Source organism: Heptranchias perlo, chromosome 3 (genome assembly GCF_035084215.1).
Source record: "Heptranchias perlo isolate sHepPer1 chromosome 3, sHepPer1.hap1, whole genome shotgun sequence".
Classification (NCBI taxonomy): Eukaryota; Metazoa; Chordata; class Chondrichthyes; order Hexanchiformes; family Hexanchidae; genus Heptranchias; species Heptranchias perlo.
In genome coordinates, this window is record NC_090327.1 from 113,435,057 (window position 1) to 113,450,130 (window position 15,074).

General features: G+C 41.8%; 1 protein-coding gene across 3 annotated transcripts in view; it reads right to left on the reverse strand.

The window, feature by feature from the left end:
• The window catches only part of lrp12 (low density lipoprotein receptor-related protein 12), a 50,110-nt gene that overhangs the window by 7,156 nt on the left and 27,880 nt on the right, over nt 1–15,074 (reverse strand). For all 3 annotated transcript variants that reach the window (XM_067981508.1, XM_067981511.1, XM_067981514.1), the window contains 2 exons: nt 12,033–13,134; nt 5,194–5,326 (listed from right to left, as the gene is read on the reverse strand). In XM_067981508.1, the coding sequence (XP_067837609.1) occupies nt 5,194–5,326; nt 12,033–13,134 (1,235 nt within the window). The remainder of the gene's footprint in view (nt 1–5,193; nt 5,327–12,032; nt 13,135–15,074) is intronic.

The window sequence follows — 15,074 nt, forward strand, 5'->3', positions numbered from 1 at the left end:
GTGCACAGTACTCCAAGTGTGGTCTAACCAAGGTTCTAAACAAGTTTCACATAACTTCTCTGCTTTTCAATTCTATCCCACTAGAAATGAACCCCAATGCTTGATTTGCCTTTTTTATGGCCTTATTAACCTACATCACTACTTTTAGTGATTTATGTATCTGTACCCTCAGATCCCATTGCTCCTCTATCCCATTTAGACTATTATCCAAGTACTACCTACCAAAATTCACCACCTCACACAGATCTATATTGAAATTCATTTGCCAATTACACACCCATCCTGCAAGTTTATTAATATCCTCTTGCATTTTGACTCATTTATTACACACTGCAATTTGGTGTCGTTGGCAAGTTTTGAAATTGTACTTCAGATTCCCGAATCCAAATTGTTAATGTAAATTGTGAACAGTGGTCCCAGCACCGATCCCTGTGGAACACCACATCCCACCTTTTGCCAGTCTGAGTATGTACCCTTAACCCCTACTCTGTTTTGCAGCCAGCTTGCTATCCATTCTGCTACTTGTCCCCTGACTTCACATGCTCTGACCTTAGTCATGAGTCTACCTTATCGAAGGCCTTTTGAAAATCCAAATATATTACCCATGTCTACTCTTTCTGTTACTTCTTCAGAGTTCAGTAAGGTTGGTCAAGCACCACTTTCCCTTCTGAAATCCATGCTGACTATTCTTTATTATATTTTCATTCTCCAGATGTTTTTCTAATACATCTTTTGAGTAAAGATTCCATTATCTTTCCTACCACTGACATCAAGCTAACTGGTCTATAGTTCCCTGGACATGTTCAGAGCTAAAAAGCTCAAATTCTCAGACACACTCAATTTTTCAGTTTGGCACACCATTCTAAATAATTATCAGGTCGAGATGATATTTTGATATATTACATTTAATCCATTACAAGAATTGAACTCCATTACATTTTAAGAGTTGGACCATTTGCACTTGCGAATCGCAACATCTGAAAAGAACGTTCTCTGTTGTCTATTAAATTACTGAATGGTGTGCAACATTCCATTTCAAAACTTCTTGAAAATTCCTAAGTCAAACCTTCTCAGTGGGAAAACCTGTAACAAAATAGTCAACATTTAAACAGCAAGTGGCGCTGCTATGTGTGCTCCATTGGCCTCTCTGGGCCATACAAAGCACAATCCACTGCATTAAAAAGCCTTATCCCAGCCCAACCTTCAAATCCCCTGCCAGCCATGGCCGATAGCTTCCAGCTAGTTGTTGGCACAGCCCACAGGACACTCAACTTATGCCCTCAGAATTCTGCTCATTCCCCATTCTTAAACCTCCTCCAAAGGACAGCATAGTGGCCATTTCCCCCTGCCCAATAAATAGCACCTGTGCCTCTGGCATCGCCCCCCCCCCCCCCCCCCAACTTGCGCTCCGTAACAGTGTACAGTTCTGGGCACCGGACCTTAGAAGACTTAGAAAGGCAGAGGAAACAAAGGTTAAAAAATAAACAGCAAGTGAGTTTGGCAGTGCTTAAAGGTGTATAGTGAATAAGGCAGATGAGCTGAAGGCACAGATAGACACGTGGCAGTACGATATCTTAGCTATTACAGAAAAATAGCTTAAAGAGGGGCAGGAATGGCAGCTCAACATTCCTGGTTACAAGGTTTTCAGAGAAGGGGATAAAAAAACGAGGGGGGGGGGTGGCGGCAATTTTGGTTAAAGAAACAATTACAGCTGTGAAGAGGGATAATATGTTAGAAGGATCATCAAATGAGACCATATGGGTTGAGCTAAAAGGAACAAAAAAGGGGCAGTCACACTACTGGGTGTGTACTATATACCTCCAAACAGTCAGAGGGAGATAGAGCAGCAAATATGTAGGCAAATTTCTGAGAAGTGCAAAAACAATAGAGCAGTAATAGTAGGGAATTTCAACTACCCTAATATTAACCAGAACACAAACAGTGTAAAGGCTATAGAGGGCACAAAATTATTCAATTGCATTCAGGAGAACTTTTTTAACCGGTACGTAACAATCCCAACAAGAGAGGGGCCAATTCTGGATTTAGTTTTAGGAAATGAGGCTGGGCAGGTGGAAGGAGTATCAGTGGGAGAGCATTTTAGTGATAGTGATCAAAATTCAGTTAGTTTTAGCATAGTTATGGAAAAACTATGCTATAAAGGAGTTAAAGTTCTCAATTGGGGAAAGGCCAATTTTACTAAGCTAAGAAGTGATTTAGCAAAAGTGGACTGGAAACAGCTACTTGAAGGTAAATCACTGTCGGAGCAGTGGGAGGCATTCAAAGGGAAGATTCAAGGGGTGCAGAGTAAACATGTTCCCACAAAGAAAAAGGATGGGGCTGCCAAATCTAGAGCCCCCTAGATGACAAGGAGCATACAGGGTAAGATAAGTGGTTGTTGGAGGCCAATCATCTCAGCCCCAGGGCATTGCTGCAGGAGTTCCTCAGGGCAGTGTCCTAGGCCCAACCATCTTCAGCTGCTTCATCAATGACCTTCCCTCCATCATAAGGTCAGAAATGGGGATGTTCGCTGATGACTGCACAGTGTTCAGTTCCATTCGCAACCCCTCAGATAATGAAGCATTCCGAGCCCGCATGCAGCAAGACCTGGACAACATCCAGGCTTGGGCTCATAAGTGGCAAGTAACATTCGCGCCAGATAAGTGCCAGGCAATGACCACCTCCCCTTGACATTCAACGGCATTACCATCGCCGAATCCCCCACCATCAACATCCTGGGGGTCACCATTGACCAGAAACTGAATTGGACCAGCCATATAAATACTGTGGCTATGAGAGCAGGTCAGAGGCTGGGTATTCTGAGGCGAGTGACTCACCTCCTGACTCCCCAAAGCCTTTCCACCATCTACAAGGCACAAGTCAGGAGTGTGATGGAATACTCTCCACTTGCCTGGATGAGTGCAGCTCCAACAACACTCAAGAAGCTCGACACCATCCAAGATAAAGCAGCCCGCTTGATTGGCACCCCATCCACCACCCTAAACATTCACTCCCTTCACCACCGGCGCATTGTGGCTGCAGTGTGCACCATCCACAGGATGCACTGCAGCAACTCGCCAAGGCTTCTTCGACAGCACCTCCCAAACCCGCGACCTCTACCACTTAGAAGGACAAGAGCAGCAGGCGCATGGGAACAACACCACCTGCACGTTCCCCTCCAAGTCACACACCATCCCGACTTGGAAATATATCGCCGTTCCTTCATTGTCGCTGGGTCAAAATCCTGGAACTCCCTTCCTAACAGCACTGTGGGAGAACCGTCACCACACGGACTGCAGCAGTTCAAGAAGACGGCTCACCACCACCTTCTCAAGGGCAATTAGGGATGGGCAATAAATGCTGGCCTCGCCAGCGACGCCCACATCCCGTGAACGAATAAAAAAAAAGAAAAGGAAAACTTATGTCAGGCACCGAGAACTCAATACTATCGAAAGCCTACAGGAGTATAAAAAGTGCAGGGCTGAAATTAAAAAAAGGAAATTAGGAAAGCAAAGAGAGGGCATGAAAAAATATTGGCAAGTAAAATCAAGGAAAACCCAAAGATGTTTTATAAATACATTAAAAACCAAAAAGGTAACCAATGTGTGGAGGCAGAAGATGTTGGTATGGTTCTAAATGAATACTTTGCCTCTGTCTTCACAAAAGAGAGGGATGGTGCAGACATTGTAGTTAAGGAGGAGGAGTGTGAGATATTGGATGGGATAAACTTAGTGAGAGAGCAAGTATTAAGGGGATTAGCATCTTTGAAAGTAGATACATCACCAGCACTGGATGAAATGTATCCCAGGCTGTTAAAAGAAGCAATGGAGGAAATAGCAGAGGTTCTGACCATCATTTTCTAATCCTCACTGGATACAGGCGTGATGTCAGAGAATTGGAGGGCTGCTGATGTTGCACCGTTGTTTAAAAAGGGATAGACCGAGTAATTACAGGCCAGTCAGTCTAACCTTGGTGGTGGGCAATTTATTGGAATCAATTCTGAGGGACAGGATAAACAGTCACTTAGAAAGGCATGACGTAATCAAGGACAGTCAGCATGGATTTGTTAAGGGAAGGTTGTGTCTGACTAACTTGATTGAATTTTTTGAGGAGGTAACAAAGAGGGTCGTGCTTTTGATGTAGTCTTATATGGATTTTAGCAAGGCTTTTGACAAGGTCCCACATGGCAGACTGGTCAATAAAGGACAAGCCCATGGGATCCAAGGGAGAGTGGCAAGTTGGATCCAAAATCAGCTCAGTGGTAGGAAGCAATGGGTAATGGTCCACATGGCTCAGTATTAGGTCCATTGCTTTTTGTGATATATATTAATGATTTGGACTTAAATGTAGGGGACATGATTAAGAAGTTTGCAGATGATACAAAAATTGGCCGTGTGGTTGATAGTGAAGAGGAAAGCTGTAGACTGCAGGAAGTTATCAATGCACCGGTCAGGTGGGCAGAAAAGTGGCAAATGGAATTCAATCCAGAGAAGTGTGAGGTAATGCATTTGGGGAGGGCAAACAAGGCAAGGGAGCACACAATAAATGGGAGGATACTGAAAAGGTGTAGAGGAAGTGAGGGAACTTGGAATGCATGTCCACAGATCCCTGAAGGTAGCAGGACAGGTAGATAAGGTGATTAAGAAGGCATATGGAATATTTTCCTTTTTTAGCTGAGGCATAGAACATAAGAGCAGGGAGGTTATGCTGGATCTGTATAAAATACTGGGAGGCCACAGCTTGAGTATCTTAATGGGGATCAGTGGCAAGAATCCAAAGTGATTTTTGGCGAGTGGGGGTGGGGCAGTGTCCTGTGTGTTCCAAAGTACTGCTTAGTGGGCAGAAGTTACATAGCAACAGGAGTAGGCCATTCAGCCCCTCGAGCCTGTTCCGTCGTTCAATCAGATCATGGCTGATCTGTATCATAACTCCATTTATCTGATGGTTAGGTAAATATGGCTTCAGAAAAATAAATGGCACAGTCAATTCAAGTTCTGTCCAATTACACAGCTGATTATGATCATGGGTTTGTATTCAAAACAGACCCTAAAACAGTTTCACTGGTTTACAGGCAAGATCATACCAAGGAAGGAACCTACAACCTCAGAATCTTAACTGTACAAAAAGACAACTACCACAAACTGTGTTGTTTCAATGTGTCAAATTCTATGCAAATCAAAAATTGTAAGCCATTACCTGGTTTGACGAGCAAACAGGGAAATCCTCCACTGGGGGAATCAAGCCTTGCGCAATTAACTGGCCATAGGACGGAGGAGCTTCCCTTCGCAGCAGTTCAGCTTCAACTCTTGACAAATGGGTTTCAAATGACCTTATAAACAAGAAAACAACTGAGTTCCCCTGATACTGGCACAAACACAGAAGCAGATATTGATATTGATACATTTCCTTTTAAACAGATCAAATGAGACAAGTTACTGGCTTAGAGAGATTTAATTCAAATACAACAAGCTAAACTGGAGTGTTATTTTGCTGATGAAGCACTCAACTGCTAATACAACAGCACTTCAGTTCTTCGTGCATTGTACAGTTGCTTTAGAATCAACATGACATGCTGCAGATTCTCCTGCACCACCAAAAATAATTTCCATCCAAAACTACCATCTTTCACTCTAAATCGAAGGGTACCATGAGGTTTTTCCAAATTGTACATCACCAACTTCGCTCTTTTCAATAATATCTGGCACAAATTTGCACAGAGCATTTTAAAACTATGAGCATCGGAAGCCTTAATCACGTGTTTATCAATGGATTTCTTCTACGGAGGCTACTGCCTTTTAAGTTAACAGGCAAAAAGGTCTGGTTTGATTACAAATGCACTGGTCAGTGAGAAGGGGGAGGGTGGCACATCTTAAATGTGAAGCACAGACAGGATTACATGGATATTTGAGTCACATAATGCTCTCTCAAAATCCATAGGTTCAAGCAGATGTCCTCCCTTAATACCAATTTTGCTATTTGATGCCAAGTAGGAGACCTACCTAACAGGATAGAAAAACGTGCAGCTTGTGACTGGCAAACACTTCATTAAAATCCATCCATTAATACGAGAGAGGAATGGGAAAAAGGAGGGAAAAAAAAACTAGATTCCAGAGGTCATCACAGATAAAATCCACACTCCCGTGAGGAAGCACAGGTTGGAGATAGTGATGTGACACTGACCCCTGTCAGAAAAAGCATGAATGATATATAAATGCTTTTTAAAAAAATAAATAAGTCTTCAATGGAATTAGTGATGAATAGGCTGCTGCTCATCCATAAAACACATTAGAAATAAAAAAGAATATGGATTGTGATTTTTTTTTTAATGACTTTTACCAATTTTTAGCCATATTTGATTGCATGATGGAGAAGATTAAAGAAACTCAAAAAGTAATTTTAAAACAAATATATATTGCAAAGAATTTCTTTACTGAAATGATAAATGCTTAGAATGATCTGACAGGTAAGGTACCAGCGATAAGGATCATTAAAATGCAGCTGGATGCTAGGTTAGAAGAATAAGGGCAGTAATGGCCTTCTCTTATACTTTGCTGTTCTTACGTAGACTTTCCTTCTTCTCTAAAGAACCTTGGATTACGGAAACAAATTAGTTTTAAATACAAGCCGATAATTGTTGCCCTAGTACCTCTCTCTTTTTCCACTGGGGTTCCAGCTTTCTCCATCTTCAAAATACATTGAACAGCTAGAAATTAAACAATTGTTTTCATAAAACAGATCACCCACATTTACTTTGAGGAGAATTACCTTATTTATATTAAAATACTTGCATGCATGTAGCACCTTGTATTGAAATTTCAAGCAATGAAGTACTTTTAGAAGTGTAGTGACGAGTACAGGAATAAAGCAAGAATTGTGCTGATCGAGATCTTAATGTACTGCTTAAAGTATTTCCATTCATATTTTTGATATAAATGTTTACATTAACATTTTGTATGTCTGTCCTGTATGTGATTAGTGGGTCAATCTTGCTCTTCCTATTGCTTAAATGCCTATTTTTCTCCTTTTAAATGGTTATTTTCTAGCTTTGTTAATCACCAACTATATCATTCTCAACATTTTCTGCCCAAATTGTACTGCTGCAAAAAAAAGACACAAGTCACTGCACTTCATTGGAGACTTTGACAAGGTAAAGCACCATATCACATGTATAAATTTGCAAGCTTTATGATTTGATACAGTAAATAGACAGTCCATATAACCAATGGACAGTAATTGGAAGTAATAAACACATGATAATTACTTACAGTAAAAGTTCTTGATTTTACTCATTACCAGACATCTCTACTGTATATGCCAATTACATAGAGTCAGGTATTCCAAGTTGCTGAGCACAACCAAGATCAACACAATAAAAAGATTACACTGTGCAACACATACAGTTACCGTGACACTATCCATCCATATTTTAACTGAGAAGAGAGCTTTTTATAATTCTGTTTAAATATTGCAAATTCCAACGTGAGCAGATTACAATTATCCAAGGAATAAAATGGCCTGCAGATTACCTGAACAAAGTTGCAACTTCACCTACAACAAGATAACAGAGAGACCTTTGGGCCTTTACAAGTCCTAGGTTTGATTTAAAGAGATCTCGCTTTACTAAGCACAAGTATTCACCTCCTTCTATATTCCACACCTAAGTCTGCTGGTACTCCATTCCAAATTCCTACAGTACTACAAATCCACAGGATAATTCCACCCATAACTCCGTACAAATGGACAATCTTAAATGGGAGAACATTGTGAAAATGCAATAAGCATCGTTACTCTAAGGTTGGAATTAAGACTTATTATCAAGAGTAGAAAAGAGGGAGCTTTACTCTCCCACTGGATTGTGGTGTACTTGAACCTTGATACTAATGTCCCATTCTTCTGCAACAATCTTGTACTTTGATGAACATTAAAAATGGAAAAAAACTATAAATTACTGACTTACTATACAAAAGTATTACGGACAATGCTCTTATTGAACAGCTGCAATCTGCAGTCACAAGCGCTACGGCCATAAAATTATTCAAGCCTGAGAGTAAAATGAATACATTCCTTCAAGTGGTAAATTTCTGACCAGAAATAACTTACCTATAAAAACAGATAGTAAGAGTTTCTACAGGTATTTAAAAAGGAAAAGAGTAAGTAAGGTGAGTGTTGGTCCTCTAGAGAGTGAATCTGGGGAATCAATAATGGAGAATAAGGAAGTGGCTGATGAATTGAACAGATATTTTGAGTCCGTCTTCACTGTAGAGGATACAAATAACATGCCAGAAATAATTGTGAATCAAGAGGTGAAAGGGAGGAACTTAAAACATTTAGAATCACCAGGGAAAGGGTTCTGAAAAAAAAGATTAGAACTAAAAGCTCACAAGTCCCCAGGTCCTGATGGACTTCATCCGAGGGTCTTTAAAGAAGTGGCTGCAGAGATAGTAGATGCATTGGTATTAATTTTCCAAAATTCCCCAGATTCTGGAATGGTCCCATCAGATTGGAAAATAGGGAATATAACTCCTCTATTCAAGAGAGGAGGGAGACAGAAAGCAGGAAACTACAGGCCAGGTAGCTTAACATCTGTCATAGTGAAAATGCTAGAATCTATTATTGAGGAGGTTATAAAATCTCAATGCAGTCAGGCAGAGTCAACACGGTTTTGGGAAAGGGAAATCGTGTTTGATTAATTCATTAGAGTTCTTTGAGGAAGTAACAAGCAACGTGGATAAAGGGGATCCTGTGGATGTGGTGTACTTGGATTTCCTGAAGGCTTTTGACAAGGTGCCACATCAAAGGCTACTACACAAAATAAGAGCTCATGGTGTAGGGAGTAACATATTAGCATGGATAAAGGATTGGTTAGCTAACAGGAAACAGAGTAGGCATAAATGGGTCATTTTCAGGTTGGCAAGATGTAACGAGTGGAGTGCCACAGGGATCAGTGCTTGGGCCTCAACTATTTACAATCTATATCAATGACTTGGATGAAGGGACCAAATATATGGTTGCTAAATTTGCTGATGACACAAAGGTAGGTAGGAAAGTAAGTTGTGAAGAGGACATAAGGAGTCTGCAAAGGGGTATAGATAGGTTAAGTGAGTGGGCAAAAATTTGGCAGATGGAGTATATTGTGGGAAAATGTGAACTTGTCCACTTTGGCAGGAGGAATAGAAAAGCAGTATATTATTTAAATGGAGAGAGATTGCAGAAATGAGGTACAGAGGGATTTGGGTGTCCTAGTACATGAATCACAAAAAGTTAGTATGCAGGTACAGCAAGTGATTAGGAAGGCAAATGGAATGTTGTCATTTATTGCAAGGGGAATGGAATATAAAAGTAGAGATGTTTTACTACATTTGTACAGGGCATTGGTGAGACCACACCTAGAATACTGTGTGCCTTTTGGTCTCCTTATTTAAGAAAGGACATAATTGCTTTGGAGACAGTTCAGGGAAGGTTCACTCGACTGATTCCTGGGATGAGGGGGTAATCTTATGAGGAAAGGTTGGACAAGTTGGGCCTGTATGCACTGGAGTTTAGAAGAATGAGAGGTGATCTTATTGAAACATATAAGATCTTGAGGGGACTAGAAGGGGTAGATGCTGAATGTTTCCCCTTGTGGGAGAGAACAGAAATAGGGGCCACAGTTCAAAAATAAGGGGTCTCCCATTTAAGACGGAGATGAGGAGAAATGTTTTCTTTCAGAGGGTCTGAGTCTGTGGAACTCCCTTCCCCAGAGAGCGGTGGAGGCAGGGTCATTGAATATTTTTAAGGCTGAGTTAGATAGATTCCTGATTAACAAGGGAGTCAAAGGTTATGGTAAGTAGACGGGAAAATAGTGTTGAAGTCATGATCAGATCATCCATGATCTTATCAAATGGTAGAGCAGGCTTGAGGGGCCGAATGGCCTAGTCATGCTCTTAGTTCGTATGTAATCAGTACACTTGATCAATATTTGTGTCACTATTTCCATCACACACCTTCTTCCCATTATTTACTAGTTGCAGCGCTGACTCGGTGCCAACTGATATTCTATAAACACTGACGCTGCAAAGTTAGGCTTGTAACACAGTTATTATAATGACAATAACGTGCTTAAAGGTTTTTGCATGAAAATACTTGTTAATCCAGCAAGACTTGACATTCTTGCCCGATCTCTCATCTTTTCGAAAAGCCCCCCACCCCGTTTGTTTTCCCTGCACATCAAACATCACCGCCTAGCCGACAAGTACAGGCCCAAGAACATATTACTTAACAATTCTGGTCTATAGGTAATCCAGTGACTTCCTTTCTAAATTTTTCCACTCTTCCATTTCTTGTGCAGATATACCAAACTTCAACTTGATAACAATCCCACCAAAACGTTAAGAACATGGTTGGGAAAGTAACAAATGTAACCCCGCTATTCAAGAAAGGAGGGGAGAGAACACACAGGGAACTATAGGCCAGTTAGCCAGACATCAGTAGTAGGGAAAATGCTGGAATCTATTATTAAGGATGTGGTAACCGGGCACTTAGAAAATCATAATATGATTAGGCAGAGTCAACACAGTTTTATGAAAGGGAAATCATGTTTGATAAATCTATTAGAGTTTTTTGTGGATCTAACTAGCAAGGTAGATAAAAGGGGAACCAGTGGATACAGTATATTTGGGTTCTCAAAAGGCATTCGATAAGGTGCCACATAAGAGGCTGTTACACAAGATTAGGCTCATGGGATTGGGGGTAATATATTAGCATGGATTAAGGATTGGTCAACAGACAGCAAACAGAGAGCAGGAATAAACGTGTCATTTTCCGGTTGGCAGGTTGTAATTAGTCGGGTGCCGCAAGGATTGGTGCTTGGACCTCAGCTATTCACAGTCTACATTAATGACTTAGATGAAGGGACCGAGTGTAATGTATCCAAGTTTGCTGACGACACAAAGCTAGGTGGGAAAGTAAGCCATGAGAAGGACGCAAAGAGGCTGGGATGTGGACAGATTAAGTGAGTGGGCATGAAGGTGGCAGATGGAGTATAATGTGGGGAAATGTGAAATTATCCACTTTGGTAGGAAGAATAGAAAAGCAAAATATTTTTTAAAAGGTGAGAGACTAAGGAATGTTGGTAGTCAGGAGGATCTGGGTGTCCTTGCACAGGAATCACAGAAAGTTAACATGCAGGTACAACAAGCAATTAGGAAGGCAAATGGTATATTAGCCTTTATTGCAAGGGGGTTGGAGTATAAGAGTAAGGAGGTCTTGCTGCAATTATATAGGCCTCTGGTGAGATCACATCTGGAATACGGTGTACAATTTTGGTCTTCTTACCTAAGGAAGGATATACTTGCCTTAGATGAGGTTGTAATAAAAGTTCACTAGATTGATTCCTGGGATGAGAGTGTTGTCCTATGAGGAGAGATTGAGTAGAATGGGCCTATACTCTCTGGAATTTAAAAGAATGAGAGGGGACCTCATTGAAATATATAAAATTCTTAGAGGGCTTGACAGGGTAGATGATGAGAGGCTGTTTCCCCTGGCTGGAGTGTCTAGAACTAGGAGGTCATAGTCTCAAGATAAGGGGTCGGCCATATGGGACTGAGATGAGGAAAAATTTCTTCACTCAGAGGGTTGTGAATCTTTGGAATTCTCTATCCTAAAGGGCTGTAGATGCTCAGTCGTTGAGTATATTCAAGACTGAGATCGATGGATATTTGGACACTAAGGGAATCAAGGGATATGGGGATAGGGTGGGAAATTGGAGTTGAGGGAGAAGATCAGCCTTGATCTTATTGAATGGCGAAGCAGGCTCGAGGAGCCATATGGCTTACTCCTGATCCTATTTCTTATGTTTCAATGGAACATGGCGGATAGGAAACTCTTCACTCCTTACCCCAATACAAGCACAAATGTGTCTGCTAGGTTCACTCAGACTGTCAAGAGATAAACCTGAACTAAATAATCTGGCATTTGAAATGTAAGGACTCGACTTCAATTTTCACAAAATCATTACTAATACCGTACCATACTTCATCTGCACACTCAGCGCTTACCTGCGTTCAAACATTCGCAGAGAGTACAGTTTGCAGGTACATCCTAGAGCAATCACAAGGAGTAGTCCACAGATCAGACTTCCAATAACTGCTGCAGTTATCACCCTGGTGGGTACAATCACAGGACAGTTCTCCTCATCACTGCCATCACCACAGTCATCCTGTGCATCGCACACCCAGCTCTCAAATACACAACGGTTGTTCTTGCAGTGAAAGTTACCAGGCTGGCAAAAGAAACAGTTCTTCTCATCCGAGCCATTTGGACAATGGTTCTGGTAGTTGCAACGGTCAGACAGAGGGTAGCACACGCCATTGCGAGAGCAGGGGAACTCATCCTTCTGGCATGAGCTGCAGTTGCGCTCATCTCGTCCGTTTGGGCAGTGCCAATAACCATCACAGCGCTGTTGCTCAGTGTAGCAGCCCCAATTGCCTCCACAAGGGATCTCCCATGGAAGGCAAAACCCCTCAACCTGGTAGGTGGCATTAAAACCTCTGGCTGCGTTCACTTTGTCAGCATAGAAATGTACACGCACCTGTCCAGAAGACGAGATGACCGTGATCGGTGGCCGGGAATCAAAAGATGTTAGGACACGTAGCAACTTGTGTGAATTTTCTTCCAGGCCATCGTACACTTTGACATAATCCCCATAGCCTGTGCCATCCAGCTTAAAGTCAGTGAAACGTAAAATGATTTTGCGTCGGTCTCCAGTGTCTATCAGCCATGTGCAGTTGCTCCCAGGTGGATAAAATGCAGGATAATTTGGAGAACTAAGTGTGCCATAAAAGTTTCTCAGCCATTCCCCACAACTAGGGGCATCACAATCTATTTCATCTTCCAAATCAAGGCAGTCAATATTTCCGTCACATCGCAAGGCCTCAGGTAAGCATGTATAAGCTGCAGTATATCGCGAGAGACACTGGAACTGGTCGTAGGTACAAGGCTGAATTGGAAAAGCAGTCGGGGGCATTGACCGCTCACATAGCTCTTCGTCAGAATTGTCTCCACATTCATCCATGGTGTTGCACTTCCAAATATCAGGGATACATTTTCCATTGTTGCAGTGGAACTGGTCCCAGTCACAGCCTGCCTCCTCAGTTCTTCCTGAAAGGAAAATATACTCATAAGTCACTGTGAAAAGTAGCATTTAGGTTGCTAGCTGACTTACGCCTTTGTCAACTAGAGAAGCAGAAACTTCAAGATGAATCTTTTCATTAAAGCATGCTTTCTTAAATCATAACCATTTCAGCTAAAAACTCTTGGAGCAGAATTGATTTCAGCAGAAGGTATCATACACAGGGCTAAGCTTTCAGCTTGACACAATATAGCAAATACTGATCGTGCTATTACAAGTCTCTTATTGGAATGACCATAACTTCCTCTCAACAACAACTTGCATATATATGGTGCCTTTAATGTAGTAAGATGTCCCAAGGCACTTCACAAGAGCACTAACAAACAAAATTTGACACCGAGCCACATAAGGAGATATTAGGACAGGTGATCAAAAGCTTGGTCAAAGAGGTAGATTTTAAGGAGCTTCTTAAAAAGAGGAGACACAGGTAGATATGGTTGCTGGCACCAAGGATGTGGGGAATAGAAAATGGGCCATCTTAGAATGTTTCTTTCCGATTCTTTCCCGGTAAAAGAACAATGCAAAAACAGCCTACTGCAGGCAGAAATGACAACTGCAAAATTTAAAAATATTGGCCCCAATATTTAGAGAGAGGCGGGGAGGGAGCAAGGGCGACTTATAGCAGCCGGGAAACCCAGAAGTACATAGAATGCAGATATCGCGGGTGAGGGGGAAAGAGTTTGTAGGATGGCATCAGATCGTTTGGGGGGGGTCTGAGGATCGCAGGGGTGGTCCGTTCCCAGAGAGGGAGGCGGGGGTGGGGAACACTCCTGCTCCTCCTGGCCCACAAACAGTACTATAAAAGCAATTACCTGCTGGATCTGGCAGTTATTTCCTCCCTTGAGCTGCCGGGTTTCTCGAACCCTGGGAAACCCGGCCCACAGCCATAAAATCTGAATGGTTGCTAAAATCTGAGGCACGCAGCCTCATTAACATATTTAAATTACTGACACTTCTCTCGAGAGCAGGTTTCTCGGCCGACCCCCCACCCATCCCAGTTAAACCGGGGGGTAGGCTCGTTTGCGGTGGGTTGGGGTGGGGTTTCACATTTTTAAGAATCTAACCCCCCTACCCATTCTGAGGGGTTAAAACTCCCCCCAATGACTCAAGGTAAGCACAAACCTCCTTTAGCACTTTTTATTTTCTAATGGCAGGTACCCTCACCTTCCTACAAGGGCACAGCATAGCTTCTTCCTCCACTGCTTTCCCCCCCTCATGCCATAACCTCAGATAGGAAGAGAGTGTGAAAGAAGAAGTCAATGTATACCACAGTGTACTAGTCCTCCAATTGGTAGTGTTACTGGACCTCCCCAGTTGCACCACTCTTACATTTTAGTGCAAAAATATTGCAAGTACTCAAAGAGCTGCAGGTCTGCAGTGCAGTTACTTTTCAAATCTCATTGCTAACAAAAAAGTGGAAACAAAACATAGGAGAGGTATCTTTAGAAATCTCAGCATGGAACAGACATTGTATTAGGCTAGCACTGAGTGCATAAAGGATTGTGCAACATGGAAGTGGGGGAGATTTTAACCCTTCATGTATGTGAACTTCTGAGTACACCCTACAGTAAATTAACCTTCAAAAATGAGTACATCTAATCCATTCATTAATCCATTATGATCCAGGCAGCTAATTGCCAATTAAGGAGATATGTAATATTAGATGAGAAGCAACAGCTATCTTGACACAAATAACAAATTAAGGAAGTCTTTCCTTGGAGTAGTGATATTAATTATACGTGAGTTTTTACAGAAGTATTACAAAAGAGTGAATGACTTAATGTTGCAATAAATATTAAACTGAGGGTAAGAAATTACACAGCTCCAAACAGTAGCTAAGTCAGCAGAGGCAAGATAAAAGACCTCGTCGCCACCTCTTAATTAACTAATAGACATTGGACCTCTGCAT